Raw genomic sequence first — 16302 nt, 5'->3', positions numbered from 1 at the left:
GTAGCCCCTGAACGCTCAGTTAGGAATAAATAAAAAGGTCTTCTCTAGCTCTCTCTCTCTCTCTCAATTTTGATTATCAATTTACTGTATAAAGCTGCCGGTTATCAATGATGCTGCATGAGTAAAAGTAATAATTATATACAGCAACAAATAAACAGAACTCTCTCTCTCTCTCTGTCTCTTAGGCAAATGTGACAGTTAATGAAACTGTCCTGGACACTCTTAAAATGAAAACAATAACCATAATAATAAGATCACTGTATGACCATGCATCACTGAAAATTAATCAGGAATCTGGATTAATCAGAATGCAGAAAAAGGAATGTATGGTGCTTAAAATGTTCTGGGGCAGACCCCCAGACCCCGCCTTACCTGATAGTGCCAATAGCAAAAAGGACCAAATGAACTTTTTAATGGCATAGATGCTCCATTCAGATCACCACCCCTTGTTCGGGCCACAAGTGAGCTCATCTGCGGATCATTTATTTACAAATAGGAAGTAAATGTGTGTTTGTGTCGTTTGGGTGTGTAGCCGCTTGGGTATCTTTTGGGCATGAATTTTGCACGCCCAGAAATGCCTTGAATACAGTAAATCAAGAGAAAAAATCTGGACCTTATTATTTTCTAACCCCTGGTTACATCCCTGGTCTGAACTGCCTGTTGCATAAATGCTCACATTATTGTTTTAAACTGTGCAATTAAATGACCTGATGTCCTCTGTATGTTCACTGTTTGTTACTTGATCATGTTTTTATTATTCAGGAATCTGTGAGATCATGACGTTTGTCTGATTCTTTGTTTGATTAACTTTTAATAGGTTCAGGTTTTATTTTATTTCTCAGTTTAATCAATCTTCTTCTGATTTCTTCTCCCGTCCTCCTCCTCTAGACACTCTAGAAATCAAACGCATATGATGCAGTTTAGCTGTGTGTGTGTGTGTGTGTGTGTTTGTGAGTGTGTGAAGTGATGGATGGATGTGATCCTTCCTCACCTCTACTCTGAAACAAAAACAGGTCTCAAAGCGTCTTCCAGGAAAAAAGGAAGAACACAGAGACACACAGAGGTGGAATGCTAATCCACACACACGCACACACACACAAACACACATACGCACACACATACGCACACACAATTTAAACAGTAGTGAAGAAGAGTAAAGTGTGTGTCAAAAAGATGGTGTGTCTGTTTGTATATCTGATCTGAACATGATGTGCAGACAACCTCCTCCTCCTCCTCCTCTCCCCTTAGGTCAAGCACTGGCTGATTCACTGACTTTTCTTTCCATTTTTCCATTCCAAACATCTGAAATCTTTGTCTGTAACTGGTCATTGATCAGTTCTCTGCGAGCTCTGGTGTTCTCTTATCTGAATATCTGTGTTTTTGTGTGTGTCCTTCAGACGAGTTTCTGGGTGGTTCGAGAGATCCTCCACGCCCAGACACTGAAGATCAGAGCAGAGGTTCTGAGTTTGTACATCCGAACTGCAAAGGTAGAAACACCCAAACACACTGAGGCGGTTTATTTTAAAACAATATCATCTCTGTTGTTTTAATGATTGAAAGTAGGGATGTAATGGTACACAGAAGTCATGGTTCAGTTCATGCCAAATAAATACAGTGTAGGACGTGTTTGTAAGGAAATACTGAATAAAAGAAGCAAGTGGGTCTTCTAGCTCCACCGTGTCATGTTGCTACCGTTTATTACTGTACTTTGTGTATTTTGTTGTGTCTGCTTATTCTTCCTCGTCTGTTGTTTAATAGAGGTTAGCAAACAGTTGCGAGAACTCGTAGTATGCTGCACGCATCACGATCAGGACCAACCAACAAGTTGAAATACATTGTGAAAATTGTGTCCAGTTAAGTTTGATTAGACTGAAATACCAACAGTTCAGATAGTGAGGTGCATGCAGCCTTTTACAGGGTTTTACTGTAATCACTGTTGCTCAGTCTGTGGGCTACACTCCCATTGGATATAAATAAAAAGACTGAGGTGAGATGAATAGACTGAGGATTTATTCTTATATGGCAAAACAGTTCTTGATTTAGTTTAATTTTTTTCAACATAGTATGCAGTTAAAAAGTTAAATGGCAATATAATGTATCACAATTCTCAGCATATCGCAATAAGTTTAAAATTGCAATAATATCGTATCGTGACTCAAGTATCGTGATAATATTGTATCATGTGGCCTCTTGTGATTCTCTTTTTGCTCTTCTGACCCTGTGTGTGTGTGTGTTTGTGTCTCCTCTCAGAAACTGTGTGACTGTAACAACCTGCATGCAGTGATGGCTGTGGTGTCAGCGCTGCAGAGCGCCCCCATATTCAGACTCGCTAAAACCTGGGCGGTGAGTACCTGAACTCTGAGGGTGGGGGGGGGAGGGGTCTGCTCCACATTTATAAACCCTGTTCACACATGCAAGTGACTCCTGTAAAGTTCCGGAAATGTGTCAATACAACAACTGAATTTTTAAACCCTAATTTACGCAGACTCTTTCCTGCTAGCCCCTAGTAAATTCTCCTCATAAAGTCAGGGTGAGCTGATGTGAGAAGACAGCAGGAAATATTCCGACAAAACTTATGACAAGCAATGCGAGGGTGTGATGACTTTTATAGTCATTGACAAGCATTGACATAAAGGTAAATGGTTTCATCATAGCGTTAATCTGTTGCTTCGTCCACCTCTTTTGACATCATGTCCTGGCTCCTGTGACCCCCCCTCTCCCCGTCAGACAGGTTCAGTTCCCCGCTGTGAAGGAACATGTGTGAACAACAACTCAGGAGGATTTTAGGGGCAGACTGTCGGTAATTTAATCTAGAAATCCTCAGGAGTTCATGTGTGAAAGGGTCATACGGATCAGTGTTTCCCCTTCCCCCTTTTTTTTTTTTTTTTTTTTTTAAGATTTAAAAAAAATCTTTTTGTGTCTTTATTGTAGGGATAGGATAGTGGTTAGAGTCGGAAATCAGGGAAATAAGTCATTTAAGGATACCTTTCCGATAGAAAAGGACAGCTGTCATTAAAAGTAACACGTTAACACCAAGATTCCTTCAAGTGTTTGTGTCGTCGTGTCGGCATGTCGGCTTGTCCCCATCCCCCCAACGCTCTAAACCTAGGGGAAACACTGCGGATATTCTGAGACACACAACTATAGGGATAATTTGAAGATAGATAATTGTGTGTGTTTATTCTCTGGTGCAGCTGCTGAGTCGTAAAGACAAGGCGACCTTCGACCGGCTCGACTACCTGATGTCCAAAGAAGACAACTACAAACGTCTAAGAGACTTCGTCAGCAGCCAGAGCATGGTGTCCTGTATCCCTTATCTAGGTACACACACACACACACACACACACACACACACACACACACACACACACACACACACACACACACACACACACACACACACACACAGAGTGTTTCAGTCTGTTACCTTTATGAGGAGGACATTGTTCTGTGTGAGACGTCTAGTGTCCTGATGTCCTGATGTCCACATACTCTACAGTCTGGTTTATTCTGTGTGTGCGCGTGTGTGAGAATGCACTCAGTCTGTTGTGTTGTTGTGTGTCTCTGCAAAGACGTCACACAGAATGGAAAATCTCTGTGATGTTACATCACCATTGTGTGTGTGTGTGTGTGTGTGTGTGTGTGTGTGTGTGTGTGTGTGTGTGTGTGTGTGTGTGTGTGTGTGTGTGTGTGTGTGTGTGTGTGTGTGTGTGTGTGTGTGTGTGTGTGTGTGTGTGTGTGTGTGTGTGTGTGTGTGTGTGTGTGTGTGTGTGTGTGTGTGTGTGTGTGTGTGTGTGTGTGTGTGTGTGTGTGTGTGTGTGTGTGTGTGTGTGTGTGTGTGTGTGTGTGTGTGTGTGTGTGTGTGTGTGTGTGTGTGTGTGTGTGTGTGTGTGTGTGTGTGTGTGTGTGTGTGTACTGCTGCTCTGTTTGTTCCTGTTGTGTATTCATGATGTCTGGATCATAATAAGATTCAGACAGACACGCTCAGTTCTGTGAAAACACACGCACACACAGAAAATCTGTGTGTTTGTAATTTTAGATGTTGAATTAAATGTGTATAGTGAAGAGCACAGACTGTTTATGTTATTCAGTCGTGTGTGAGAGATGATCAGAGTCTCTTTGCTTCAGTGTGTCATTAGTTGTGTGTGTGTGTGTTTCCATCATTTACAGATAATGTTTGCGTTGTACAAAAGTTTAGAATTACTGCTTATGGACTGTTCTGTTTCTCATTCCTCACTGATATTTTAGTTAATCTGTCTGAGTTTTTCTTCAGCTGCATCATTAATGTCCTCTCTGTCTGTCTCTGATGCCGTCCAATTAGTTCTCTCTGTTATCTGTCTCTGTCTGATGACATCCAATCAGCCCTCTGTGTTTCAGATCTCCTATAGATATTTAAACTTCTCTCTCACTCCATTTGTTCTCCTCTGTGCTCCTGTGGCCTCCAGCTGCAGTTTGAGTCATCAGATAAAAGCAGAATGTTTCATATCAGGTGACCGTTGATGGTTTTTACAGATGAAGCTCATATTTTACTCTCTGAGATATTTCATAAATCTGTCACACACTCCTTAACCTGTCGTTAATCTGAAGCTGAGTCAAACACAGGTCATGTTTATAGAACACTTTAATGTGATCAAACAGGACGTCTGTGTGTGTACATGTCATAAACATAATAAGACTATATGATATGATATATATAAAGTATAAATACACTGATAAATAAAGAATATCAGAGTAAAACACTGAACATTTAGCCTGAGGAGAATCACACTTCTTAAATTACCTTCACACATAAATCCAAAGATATTTACACACCAGCGCTCATACTTGTGCACGAACCAGACACTCGCTTCACCAGAGACTGAATAGAAGAGGGACATGTTGCTCATTGTCAGAGGAATACTGAGTCTAGGCTTTGGCATTTTGTCTTTTTTGAAACCAGAAGTGACCATAAAAGAAGATGTAGACCACAGTGTGTATAAAACATGGACTCAGAGATGTCGTCATTGGTTTCTGAAGAGATGTTAGGAAGCCCAATGATGGAGGTCAACATGTGAGAAATGCTGACTCTACCTAACTTTAGATCCATCTAGAGGTGGAGCTGGGAGAGGCGGGGCATATAGCTTCAAAGTGTCCAACTGTCAGTCACAACAACCCCGCCCCAAATTATGCAAGTTTATGCAAAACTCACATTCTAAATGAAATCAAAACAGATTGTTTTTTTAATAAAATATCTCCCAGTAAAATAATTATTATGATACCAGAATTCAAACTTCAATTTGATTCTAGTAAAAATCGAATGGTATTGATACCTGTTAGTTACTGCACCAACTATAAAAACTTGTGCACACTGTGTTTTGGTTTATTTTAAAACGACTGAAGATCTGTAATTTCTTTTCAAGTTTTGTTACTTTTTCATGTTACTGATCATTAAGACATATGAGATTGTATCCTTTTAATACACTTGGTGTCAAAAGTATCTAAAAGGAAAAAAACATGAAATCCTAACCTTGTACAGTCATCATGAAGAGAGACCTTTATATTCTGTACCAGGCTGGACACACTTTTATTTCTGCTGTAAATGTAAAAATTGAAACATGGGCTCTATGGGGACCGTCTCACTGAAGGAAACAGCCTCTAGTATACACTAGAGGAACTGTAGTTTTTAGAAACTCCTGGCTTTATTTTTGGTTGATGAACACATTTGCTGAAACTCTCATGTGGTCGACATGTTATTGTGTCTGCAGACATCTTTATGCAACCAGTGGAGTCGCCCCATGTTGGACATAAGAAAGACTGCAGGTTTAAGGCAGTTCTGTGTTGATTACACTTTAGAAACTGAGAAGCTACGTCCTCTTCTTCTCAACAGTCTGAAAGTAGAGTCAGTTAAGTGTAAGAGAAATCCAGACAGCACCGACACACCTGTAGACAAAGGTTGCCTGTAATGATGAAACTGGAATCAACTTTAAATCAAGTGATGCTACCACAGTCAGACATCCCAGTTTATCCAACACCCTCTGGTATCAGTTGTCACCTTTAGCTGCTCAGAAGAAGTCACTGGTTTTCCCTTTAATAAACTCAGATATAAACATAGGGCAGGGGGCGGGCGGGGCTTTATGGTCACAGGAAGCATGATGGACCAATACTGACCAAAGTCAATGTTTGAGCCAACCACAGACTGAGTCATTATAGTTCGGTCATAAACACCGCTGTCTCTCTTCATGTTAGACGCTCTGGTCCTGGCTCCGGGGAGGGGTTAGATTAAGGAAAGGAGACGAGGAGCGTGCGAAGAATCCTCTGTCTGAGGGCTCAATCGATGGGTCGGATCATTAGACGGACAGACTTCAGGGAGTAGAAACCTCCTCCGTACTCGGCCCAGAAGATCCCGTCCTGAAACTTACTGCGGTACACCCCCCCGCTGTACCAAACCCCGTTCAGGTTGGTCTGTCCGCAGGCGTTGTACCACCACCCGCCTTTATGGAAGTGAGCGCAGTTACCTGAGGGAGACAGAGACATTAACAAGATGTGAAGCTTTTTGACTTATAACTTCAGAGCTGTAAGCCCCTCTCCCTCCCACCTGAGAAGGCGTCCTTGTCGCGGTCCAGCGTGGTGAACTGTTTGCCGTTGTGGCTGCTGAACGAGTCTCCAGCGTTCCCCTGGTAGGTGCCAAGTCTCAGCCGGTATCCGTCACTCTCCGACTCAAGGCGGAAACTGCTGTACTCGGCATACACCTTCTTCCCCGTCCAGTCCTCCAGCTCCACCATCAGCTTGTAGTCACCCTGCTTTGCCAGGTTGTAGATGTTGACCAGGCCGAGCCAGTGCTCGCCGTTAATGTTCCCGAATCCTCTCTGTAGGGACGACAAACACAGAGTTATTTATATAGAAGTTTGATGTTTTAATTTATCTGCAGCTGGGCTGGTAGTGAAACAACATGGAGTCGTGTCTGTGGGTTATTTCTTCTTCTGTTCCAACGAACACAAGAGTTGAGTAAATGAATCAGATCTTTTCTCAGTGAGGGGATAATGTTTGAAGGTTGAGATCTTGTGTTTGTCATTCAGGTTTGTCAGAAGAAACTGCATCAGCCTCATTAATTAATCTGAGTGTCCTTAAACTGAGTGAAACTTAGGATCACATGGAGATATGATGAGATCTATAGTCAAGTTAAGTGTTTTTCCTCTTTGATTTCTCATATATATATTTGTATATTGCGCCCTGTGTGCTCCAAGCTGTTGACATCTACAAATGACCCCAACATGACCCAATGAGACAAGACAGAGCTGTGAATACATTTAGGAACCACATGTTGAAGATATTTGGGTGTTCTGTGGCGCCCTGCTGGCCAATGATTTACACCCTCTAAGCAGTCAGAGAGTCTAAGCTGACCCTTTGCTCCACATCTTCCCCTCTGAGTTTTTCTGTTGTGTAGCTCTGCTCTGTTAGGAACGGAAATTGGTTAAGCTGTAAACCTGTATGTAGATGAATGACACTAAAGTTGAGCTTGTTTCAGTGAAGGTTCCTGGTCTCACCTTGTAGTTCTCCCAGTTCCTGAAGAAGTTAACAGATCCGTCTTTCCTCCTCTGTAACACTGTCCATCCTCCGTTGTCAAGGCCGTGTTCACACCAGGCCTGGATCAGCTGGTCGCTGCCGTCCGTCTTCAGCAGGTACATCCCACTGGTGGTGTGTCCGGCCTCTCGCACCTGGAAACAGTCCCTGAAGGGGCCTGGGGGGGCATAGGGGAGGTCATTGTTTTAGTGGCTCATATATAAAATGTTTCATGTCATTAAATACCTGTAGAAACATCTTCATTCTTCAAACAGTATTTCATGTGTAGAATTCCTGTTAAACAGCAGACTGTTGTTTGAATCTGTGTTTATCTGATTTAAGTACAAACAGGAAGCTAGGGAGGAACTTATCCTGGATATCGATTGGCGTTTACAGCAGCCAAAAGAGCTGACTGTTTGAACATTTAAACTGAAACATATGACAACACAGAACTTTCAATTCAGCTCCAAGCTTCTGTTTCAGCTCATCTCAGTCTGTCTCCAAGGAGTGTAGTGGAGCTACAGTTACATCACATTAGTCCATCTAATTATTCTACTGGTCCCAGTATACAGTACAAGCACTGATTGGGAATACTTTTATTGACAAAAGTATGTCTGACTCCGCTCGTTACTATTGGACCGTCTTCCTGGTGACCTGTTACGTCAACAACCAAACAATCGACAAACAAGTTAGCAAGCAGAAAACTGTAAAGACGGTGAAAGCATGGACGACTTTACAGCTCTGTACATTTCATACATACTCTTTGAAATGTCAATCCCTTCGTCTTGTTTTCTTCTTCTACACATTTATGATATTCGACTTCAGGTCAAAACCCGGTGCAAGAACCGTGGAGCATGCTAAGACAGCAAGTCCAGTTTTGGTCCAATGTTAACATGTGAGAGCAAATTAACCTCCTAACACATTAACCAGGTGTTTTAGTCTGACTTTGAGAATCTCCACTTAGTCGGATTTCAGTCACACTAGCATGTTTACATTGATTTTAAAAGTTCAGTTTCACACTAGATTGTGCGATGACCTGGCAGTAAACAGAAAGAACTTCCTGTAGAATGTGAACTTTATCTGCTTTACTAAATATTTCTTATAAATTCACCCTCTGAACAAATCCACTGAACCATGAGCTGAAGAAGTCTTCATGTGTTAAAGAAATCTTCATCAGTTGGGGAGGGTGCATTCAGACAGGAAGTGAAACCTGATTATTCAGAGATTCATCCTTCAGACTGACCCCGCTCTCCTATATTCCCCAGTGCCCACATGTTGGAACCAGTATGAACAGCAGCACTGTGAGGGGCCCCCAGGGTCCATGAGAATGGTTTTCTCAGCTGAGAGTTGGAGCACAAACAGACTCGGCACACATTCATGAACGTGTGCAGCTCCAGGTTTTATTTTTCTTATGATGATCAGTCTTCATCAGATATGTCACTGAGGTTCTTCTCTTTCTGCCACGTTCTCCTCCTCAGCTCCTCTAAACACAACGTTCAGGTTGAGATTTAAAAATAAACCCTGTCATTGTCTCCTGCTTTAAAAAGGACTCCAACAGACCAAAGTGTGGTCAGCTGATGTGTGTTCACTGAAGGAAGGTCTGTTCAGGCTGATGGTTAAGATATTATACTCTACCTGTTGAAAAGAGTTGATTCATGCTCGTTACCTTCATGCTGGCACCAGACTAAAATAAGTAAATAATTCACTCTGATTTAATGAGGAAAAGTCTCATCCTAATCACTTTGTTTGGACGCAAGAGGCAATATGCAGAAATCTATCATGAAACATGCTGTTCTGTTCCAGATGAGTTCACATGAAGGATAAGGAAGATCAATCTCTGACTTTCCCTTAGTTTTTAGTTTTAGTTTGGATGAGGATGCCTGGGGGCATCAGAAAGTTTTGTTTCATTCAGAGATAAACTGAGATTCTTGTGCAGCTTTTCAGCCATAATTCTGATGAAGCTTCAGTTCTGATGAACTCTGAAGAAGAATTCAACTCTATCAGGAGTTATTTCATCCATTCAGGGGTAAGGGTTAGGGTCGTGTGTCATCTACACGTTTTTTTTTCTTCCCTAACCTCCCCCATCCACCTCACAGTCTGTCTTTCAGTTCTTCTGTGGTGTTTTATTAAATCCACCCCTCCTCCTCCTCTCTGCTCTATGATTCATAAACGTCATCGTCTCTAGCAAACTTCAGAGTGAAAGTCACATTAAAGCTCTCCAGAACGCATGACACTGAGCTGTAGGCCTTTTTTTAGGATCCTTTCTTTCTTTGTCCTGACATGGCAGAGACAGCGTGCTGAAGTTTTTCTCGTAATGAGTTCACTTTTGACATTAGGTAAATTAATTTTCTCTGAAGACCTTGAGTGTAAGGATGTCTGTAACTGAAGTCTTACTATCAGATTTCATGAGACAGGAGAAAGTTTGGGTTTTTGAACATTCCTGTGTGAACAGAGTGACGTCACTGACTGAATGACTCCCCCGACAGGATGAACACACTTCTTTTATTCCCCGTTATGTCAACACGTGTTGAATGATTGCCTCCATATCCCTGTCTGGTTGTGTAACCTCCGTCAGCGTTCCCCTCCTCGCTCTGATCACCAGCGTTAATACAACAGCTCCAACCAGTAGACATCTCCAAGTGACATCTTAAGTCACAAATTGTTTTCACATGAAGATGTTTCTTAATGAATCCAGCTCTGTGAGAAAACCACAGCAGAGTCTTAACCACCTCCGAGGATCTGATGTCATTGTTTGTCTATGAGTCTGAGACTCAAGGGACTCGTCTATCAGATGTTTCTATGAAGGTACATACCTCTTTATGTGGAGCACAGACTGAATATACATTTAACTAAACCCTGCAGTAGAAACTGAATCGCATTTCTTCAAAGTCTTTTTCTGAGTTGTTTCAGAGATCGAATCCAAACCTGCTAATTTCCTACACATGGCTCCGACACAGCGGCCAAGAGGGAATCAGAGGAATGTATGAGCTCACTGCTGCTGCTGCTGCTGCAGCCACAAACTGAGCTTCACTCATACCTACAGTCCACTGTGATTGTACTGAAGAAGAATTCATGAGGACAATTACACCAAGGGACATTTAGTCTACTCAGGTCCCTCCTCCTGGTCTCGGGTGATCCTTTTCAGTCTAAAATGTCTCGCACAGGTCTGTTATAATCAGGTGGTTCTCTGTGGTCTCTGCCAGTCTAACATTTATCTAACAGGTCTATTATAATCAGGTACGTACCATCAGAGCTCAGTGTTCCCTGTGGTGGGGGGTTGATCCCAAACGGGCTCACAGTTGGAGCGTCTATGCGTGACCCTCTGGGGAAGGCCCGGTTGTTGGTGTCTCTCTGGATCTCGTTGGTGAACCGGCTGTTGACGGGTAAGTTCTGTGGGACCACCTGGACCAGAGGGGGCACCACTGGGAGCTCGCTGCGTCCCATAGTCCTCAGACACTGCTCTTCAAGTGCAGAGATCAGAACAGACTGGTTGTTGACCACCCCGGCCATGGTGGCGAAACGTCCCTCCAGCTCCTTGTACCTGGAGGCCAGCCTCACCATCTCAGAGGTGACGTTGAGGACACGGTTCTCCAGCTGGGCCAGCTCCAGAGAGTTGTCCCTCTTCCTGATGATCTCATGCAGCAGCTGCATGTAGAGCTGCGTCACTCTGGAGTTCATGTTCCTGCTCTCTTTCCTCAGTAGCTTCATCTCGTTCACCAGGTTCCCATCCACGTCCACCACCAGCTGCAGTGTCTCAATCTCACGCCGCTGCTTGTTCAGCACCTCCCTCACGTCTGCCATGTCCATGCGGGTCACCCTGTCCTTGTCGGGCTCCGGGCCGGTGGTGCTGGCACAGATGGGACCTGTGTACAGATATGAAAGGTTCAGGAGAGAGCATAGAAGGTAATCGTAAATATGTTTATTAAAAGAAGAATTCCAACCTGTGATCCTCTGTTCAGGAACCAGGAAGGTGTAGGAACACTTCTTGGCGTCAGGGTTGATGGGGGCTCTCTTGCTCCTGTACAGAGGAGGTCCTGAGGTCCTCCGGGCCTCCCTGGAGCTCCTGCAGGAACTCTGTCCCCAGAGTGAGAGACAGAGGAGTGCACACAGGCTCCACATCAGCTTCGTCATGGCTGCAGGCGGATAGACAGATGGACAGTTGTGGTGGTCTCCTGAGTCCCTCCCTGTGAGAAAACACAAATGTGTGAAACAGACCGGTCTTTGTGATCAATGGCTAACAAAAGGGCAGGGCTGCTGTTTATCGTATGTTCACAGGAAATGGCTGCAAGAGCACTGAAACAGAGAAGGGTCTGACGCGTTGAGATCCTCACAGTCGGTCAGTGTGTTGGCTCAACTCAAGGTTAGCGCTCAGCTCTTTGTGCTGTTTGTTTGATTGAATAAAAGAAGTATTGTCTGTCAGCCCAGAGGACCACGTCTGCTTTCTGTTTCAGCCAGTTCCTATGCTGACAGAAACCTTTCTCTGAGCTCTAACCCCACCTCGTTAAAAGATTTCAATTTCAATTCTATAAAGCTTTATTGGCATGAATGTTACATGAACAATGTTGCCAAAGCATCAATACAATACAAAACTACAACAACAATGATCAATGAAGTTGACTCTTTATCTCTGATAATGTAACAATGACATAATTCTCTCCCATCCTCTGATCCTCACTGTATGAACATTAAAGTCTACTTCCACCAAAGAACCATTCCAATGACTCAATAACAGAGCCAGGAACGTTTCAGCAAGCTGAGCAGAAAAACACACAGAGTTTGGTTCATATTTTAGTTCTATCAAACAAAAAACAGGCAGTAAGCATGAGAGAGCGGAGAAACATTAACCCACTATGTGTTTACCACACATAGACTTTAACATGGCGGCTCACTCACATATATTCTCAAACAATTTTAGCTTCTTTTTTTTTATCCCTACAAGATCATAATCGAAGACCGATAAACTAAGGAATGATCTCTCCTTGTTCCTAATGACTCCTACCTGTTTCAGGTTATGTTTGACATGTTCTGACTCTGCAGGTGTTTAGAGAGAGAGAGACGTACTCTTATGTCCTTTCTTCAGTGGATTCATTGTGATGTGATGTCTCATTTTAATGATGAAACTTCAAATGCCGTTGCCTGAATCATGTTGTGCAGCTGGTTGCTGCTGCTGTAATTCTTCACACTCAACGTCTATAATAAGTCTCCTGACCACACAAGACTCGCCTGCTGTGATCATAATCCACTTTGAGCCACTTTATGAAAGATAAGGCAGAGAAATACTTTCATGTAACCAACCAACAGAAACAGAAAGAGGTGATGATGGCCGAGCTCGGTTGTTATTATTTAAAATAAACCTGTTTTTTGACAGTATAATCAGGACATGTTGCTTATTTCTGTGCATGCTGCAATGAAAAAAAGATGAAGGCAATTATCAGTTAGTAGAAGAAGCAGAAGTAAAAGCTTCCAGATGACACTTCAAGAGAAATAGGAACGAGCATGATAACCACACTAAATGCTGTTTAACTTCTGTGTCCAGTCTCGCGTCATGCATCAGAGGCGTAGTGCAAAATAACACACAAGACCAAGTAAGAGGCCTTAATGCAGAAAGTGGAGCTGCACGATAAAAAAATTCAGGAACTCTTAGCTTCTGATTTGTTTTTGTATTCTTAAATCTTCTCTCAGGAGCCTCTCTGACCTCGTACAGCACAATTTACCTTCACCCTCTTTCTGATGCAGCTTCTCATATGATGGCTCAGATGTGCTTCAGGAGGCTGCAGGAATCAGAGAGAAAGTGGGAGGAGTTTCTCCCTTCTCCTGATTGTTACTCTGTCTATATCTCTACAGGGTTTCTGCTCCAGCCCTCCTGATCCTCTTCATAACATCTCTGTGCCGTTCTGCACTCAGAGCCTCATTTTTCAGTCCTTTTCCCACCCTTGAACTGGCCCTATGTGTCTCTGTGTGACGTTGTTGTGGTTCTTCAGGAATTCTTCCATCCGTGCTCTTGGAGCAGAGAGAGGGGGGAGGGGGGGGGGGGGGAAGAGGGGTAAAACTGGTGTATGTGCTGGCCCTCTGAGTGTGTGTGTGTGCGTGACCATCCAGAGACATTTTTCATTCTCATGCTGCCATGTTTTTATGTAACAGGCAGTGTATCCTCGCTGACCTCAGAGCTGATGACTTTAGCAGCAGTGTCAAACCGTGAGGGGGAGGGGGGGCACTGATTCCTCAGTCATCATCATTTACCTCAAGAGAGGCAGCATCCATCAGATGGAAATATTTAATCTCCCTCATGTTTCTGTCTTTCCCCCTCGTCTCCTCCCTTTGCTCTGGACCCAGACTTCTTCTCGTTTTGGTTTGTTGTGGCCTGACTTCCTCTGGGGTTAGAGTTTTCTGGACCCTGATGTCATCCTAGGTTAGAGGTTTTCTGGACCCTGATGTCCTCCTAGGTTAGAGGTTTTCTACACCCTGATGTAGGCAGGAGTTGGAGTTTTTTAAGAGGCATGAACTTAGATCAGTGCAGGAATAAAACTGAGGCTCAAGAACTCTGATATATATAAGATTTATTAAGACTTGATTGTTCAGATCTACAGACCACCTGCTCTGGTGTTTAACTTCAGTGTGACTCTGAGTTACAGACAGTAATATCTCACTCAGCCTGTCTGATATTCTAGAAACAGATCTTCATCAGTCTCTATCGGTGGGACCTAAACGTACAGATGTTAATGATAATGATAGACTGTCAGGCAGGCAGACAGACACTGTTTATACACAGCTTTCCTTCTCTTTAAACAAAACTGAGTCTTTGGTCCTGCGGGAACAACTGTGACTGTAATGAGACAAACTCATGTTTCTGTCTCTGATTAATGTATAATGTCTGCAGTGTTTGAGGTCAACACATGAGCTGATTCTCTGATTTATCCTAAAAAACACATACAGTCACACACATGCACACGCACACACACTTTTTGATGACAGTGATTGTCCTTTGCAACTCCTCACAGAGGAAATTAATGAGACTCATTAAGACTCTGTTAACTTGAAGGTGTATTGAGCTGGTTGGTTTAACAGTTTAATGAGTGTTTGCGGCCACATGTCATGTGAGTCTGAGGCTTCAGGTCACTGTGTGTGTGTTGTGTGGTGTGTTAGTGCGTGCGTGTGTATTCAATATACCAGTATAAAGTACTGAGACATGCACCATCATGACCGCCACTACCATCACCAACTGCACGCCACCTGATGCGATTAATCATGAGGTCATAATTTAGCATTTGAAGAAAACGGTGGTATTCTATTCAGTAAATAAAGCTTGTGGAGTGCTGGTTTGATTGAAAAGACTCTAATTAAAAAAACAAACAAGTGACCAGAAGAGGTGGGCAGAGAGACTTGTGGGCTGTTGGTCTGTAATTCATAACTATCAACGTTACCATAGGCTTAGTGCGCAACTAGAGTACATGTAGCTAGCAGGATTACAAACTCCTCATGGTGAAAACTGATGGTACTCTAAGAGCTACAAACAAACTGACCGTTGTGGGCTTGAACACTGTCGAAATGATCACACAGGAACACTGTTTAAACCTTTTTTTTTCCTTTTTTTTTTTACCTCTAAGAGACCCCCAAAAAGACTGAGACTAATATACCAGTGACACTCACATACAGGTGAGATTTATATTCTGGATTTTGGAGTAATATTAAAACAACTTAAATGAATAATATTCAATTAATAGTCAAATAAGACAAATGTGATTCCCTTTTATAACCTGCCAGACTGACGTTCTGGGAACCCCCCCTTCTTTCCTGCTCAAGTGAAACTCTACACGTGTGCTGATGGGGGGTCAGAGGTCAGTATGTGGGATTAGGCTGCAGCCCCACCTTTCCTCTAGCCCCCCCCCCCTACACCATGCAATCAATCGCTCTTTGTAGAAACCCCCCCTCCTCCCTGAACAACACACACACACAAACCCTTCTTTACCCCACATCATTCATACTTTGTCAAGATAAGGACTCAGCACCACCACACCCTCCTCCATCACCCCTCACTCCCCCTCTTACCTCCCCCAGAGTGAGTGTCACTAACGTACATACATGTTGATAAGTGTATGTGTATAAATCTGCACATTCAGGACACCAGAGCAGTTTTAACTCACGCTTTCCTCACAATTTTCAGAAAGTTTAAGACAGTTTGTCCCTGAAACTCTCCTCATCTGGTTGTTCATACATGTCTCTCAGCAGGCAAGACATGACGGAAAAAGAAAGAAGGGGAAATTACGCTATGGGGACATTTTTTGCTTTAATATCTATGATGTGTGTAGTTGGATATCTTTACAGTAGCAATGAAAGAGCGGAGAAGAACATACTAGAGAACAGAAAACATAATGCAGCAGTTTTATAACATGCACAGGGAGACGCCACAGGTTGCAGGATATATATTTCATAAAGCCCTCCCCCTCGCTCACGGTGAATTTTCCAGGAATTATTTCTGCTATGAAGTTTTCAAGACTTTTGTTCATGTGTGAAAACAGCTTCTGACTGTTTTATTTCTGCTCTGACTCCAATTCCCTCTCCTTTGCACATGCTTCCTATTAGTTCCCCCCCCCCCCATCTTCCACCTCCCTGCCAGTGACCTCCTGTCTGACCCCCCCTCTCTGTTCTGACCCGTCCACTCAGCTGTGTCCCTCAGCTCTCATTAAAGGCTTTAAACGAGCTGCAGACACACACTCCAGACCCTACACACACACGCACACACACACACACGATATGTGTTATTAT

The 16302-nt window shown here is 43.1% G+C and overlaps 2 protein-coding genes across 4 annotated transcripts in view; one reads left to right on the top strand and one right to left on the bottom strand.

Moving 5' to 3' along the window:
- The window catches only part of ralgps2 (Ral GEF with PH domain and SH3 binding motif 2), a 51459-nt gene that overhangs the window by 21858 nt on the left and 13299 nt on the right, over positions 1-16302 (top strand). For all 3 annotated transcript variants that reach the window (XM_061032226.1, XM_061032235.1, XM_061032217.1), the window contains exons 7-9: positions 1398-1487; positions 2251-2343; positions 3195-3321. In XM_061032226.1, coding sequence (XP_060888209.1) covers positions 1398-1487; positions 2251-2343; positions 3195-3321 — 310 coding nt within the window. The remainder of the gene's footprint in view (positions 1-1397; positions 1488-2250; positions 2344-3194; positions 3322-16302) is intronic.
- angptl1a (angiopoietin-like 1a) overlaps positions 4604-16302 on the bottom strand; it is a 13389-nt gene continuing 1690 nt past the window's right edge. The window contains exons 2-7 of the mRNA XM_061032206.1: positions 11481-11723; positions 10785-11402; positions 7524-7717; positions 6575-6845; positions 5372-6494; positions 4604-5309 (exon numbers count right to left, since the gene is read on the bottom strand). Of these exons, the coding sequence (XP_060888189.1) occupies positions 6307-6494; positions 6575-6845; positions 7524-7717; positions 10785-11402; positions 11481-11670 (1461 nt within the window). The 5' untranslated portion in view covers positions 11671-11723 and the 3' untranslated portion in view covers positions 4604-5309; positions 5372-6306. The remainder of the gene's footprint in view (positions 5310-5371; positions 6495-6574; positions 6846-7523; positions 7718-10784; positions 11403-11480; positions 11724-16302) is intronic.

This window comes from Labrus mixtus, chromosome 3 (assembly GCF_963584025.1).
Source record: "Labrus mixtus chromosome 3, fLabMix1.1, whole genome shotgun sequence".
NCBI lineage: Eukaryota > Metazoa > Chordata > Actinopteri > Labriformes > Labridae > Labrus > Labrus mixtus.
The sequence above is the reverse complement of the archived record's forward strand: the minus strand, read 5'-3'. Positions and strand labels throughout refer to the sequence as shown.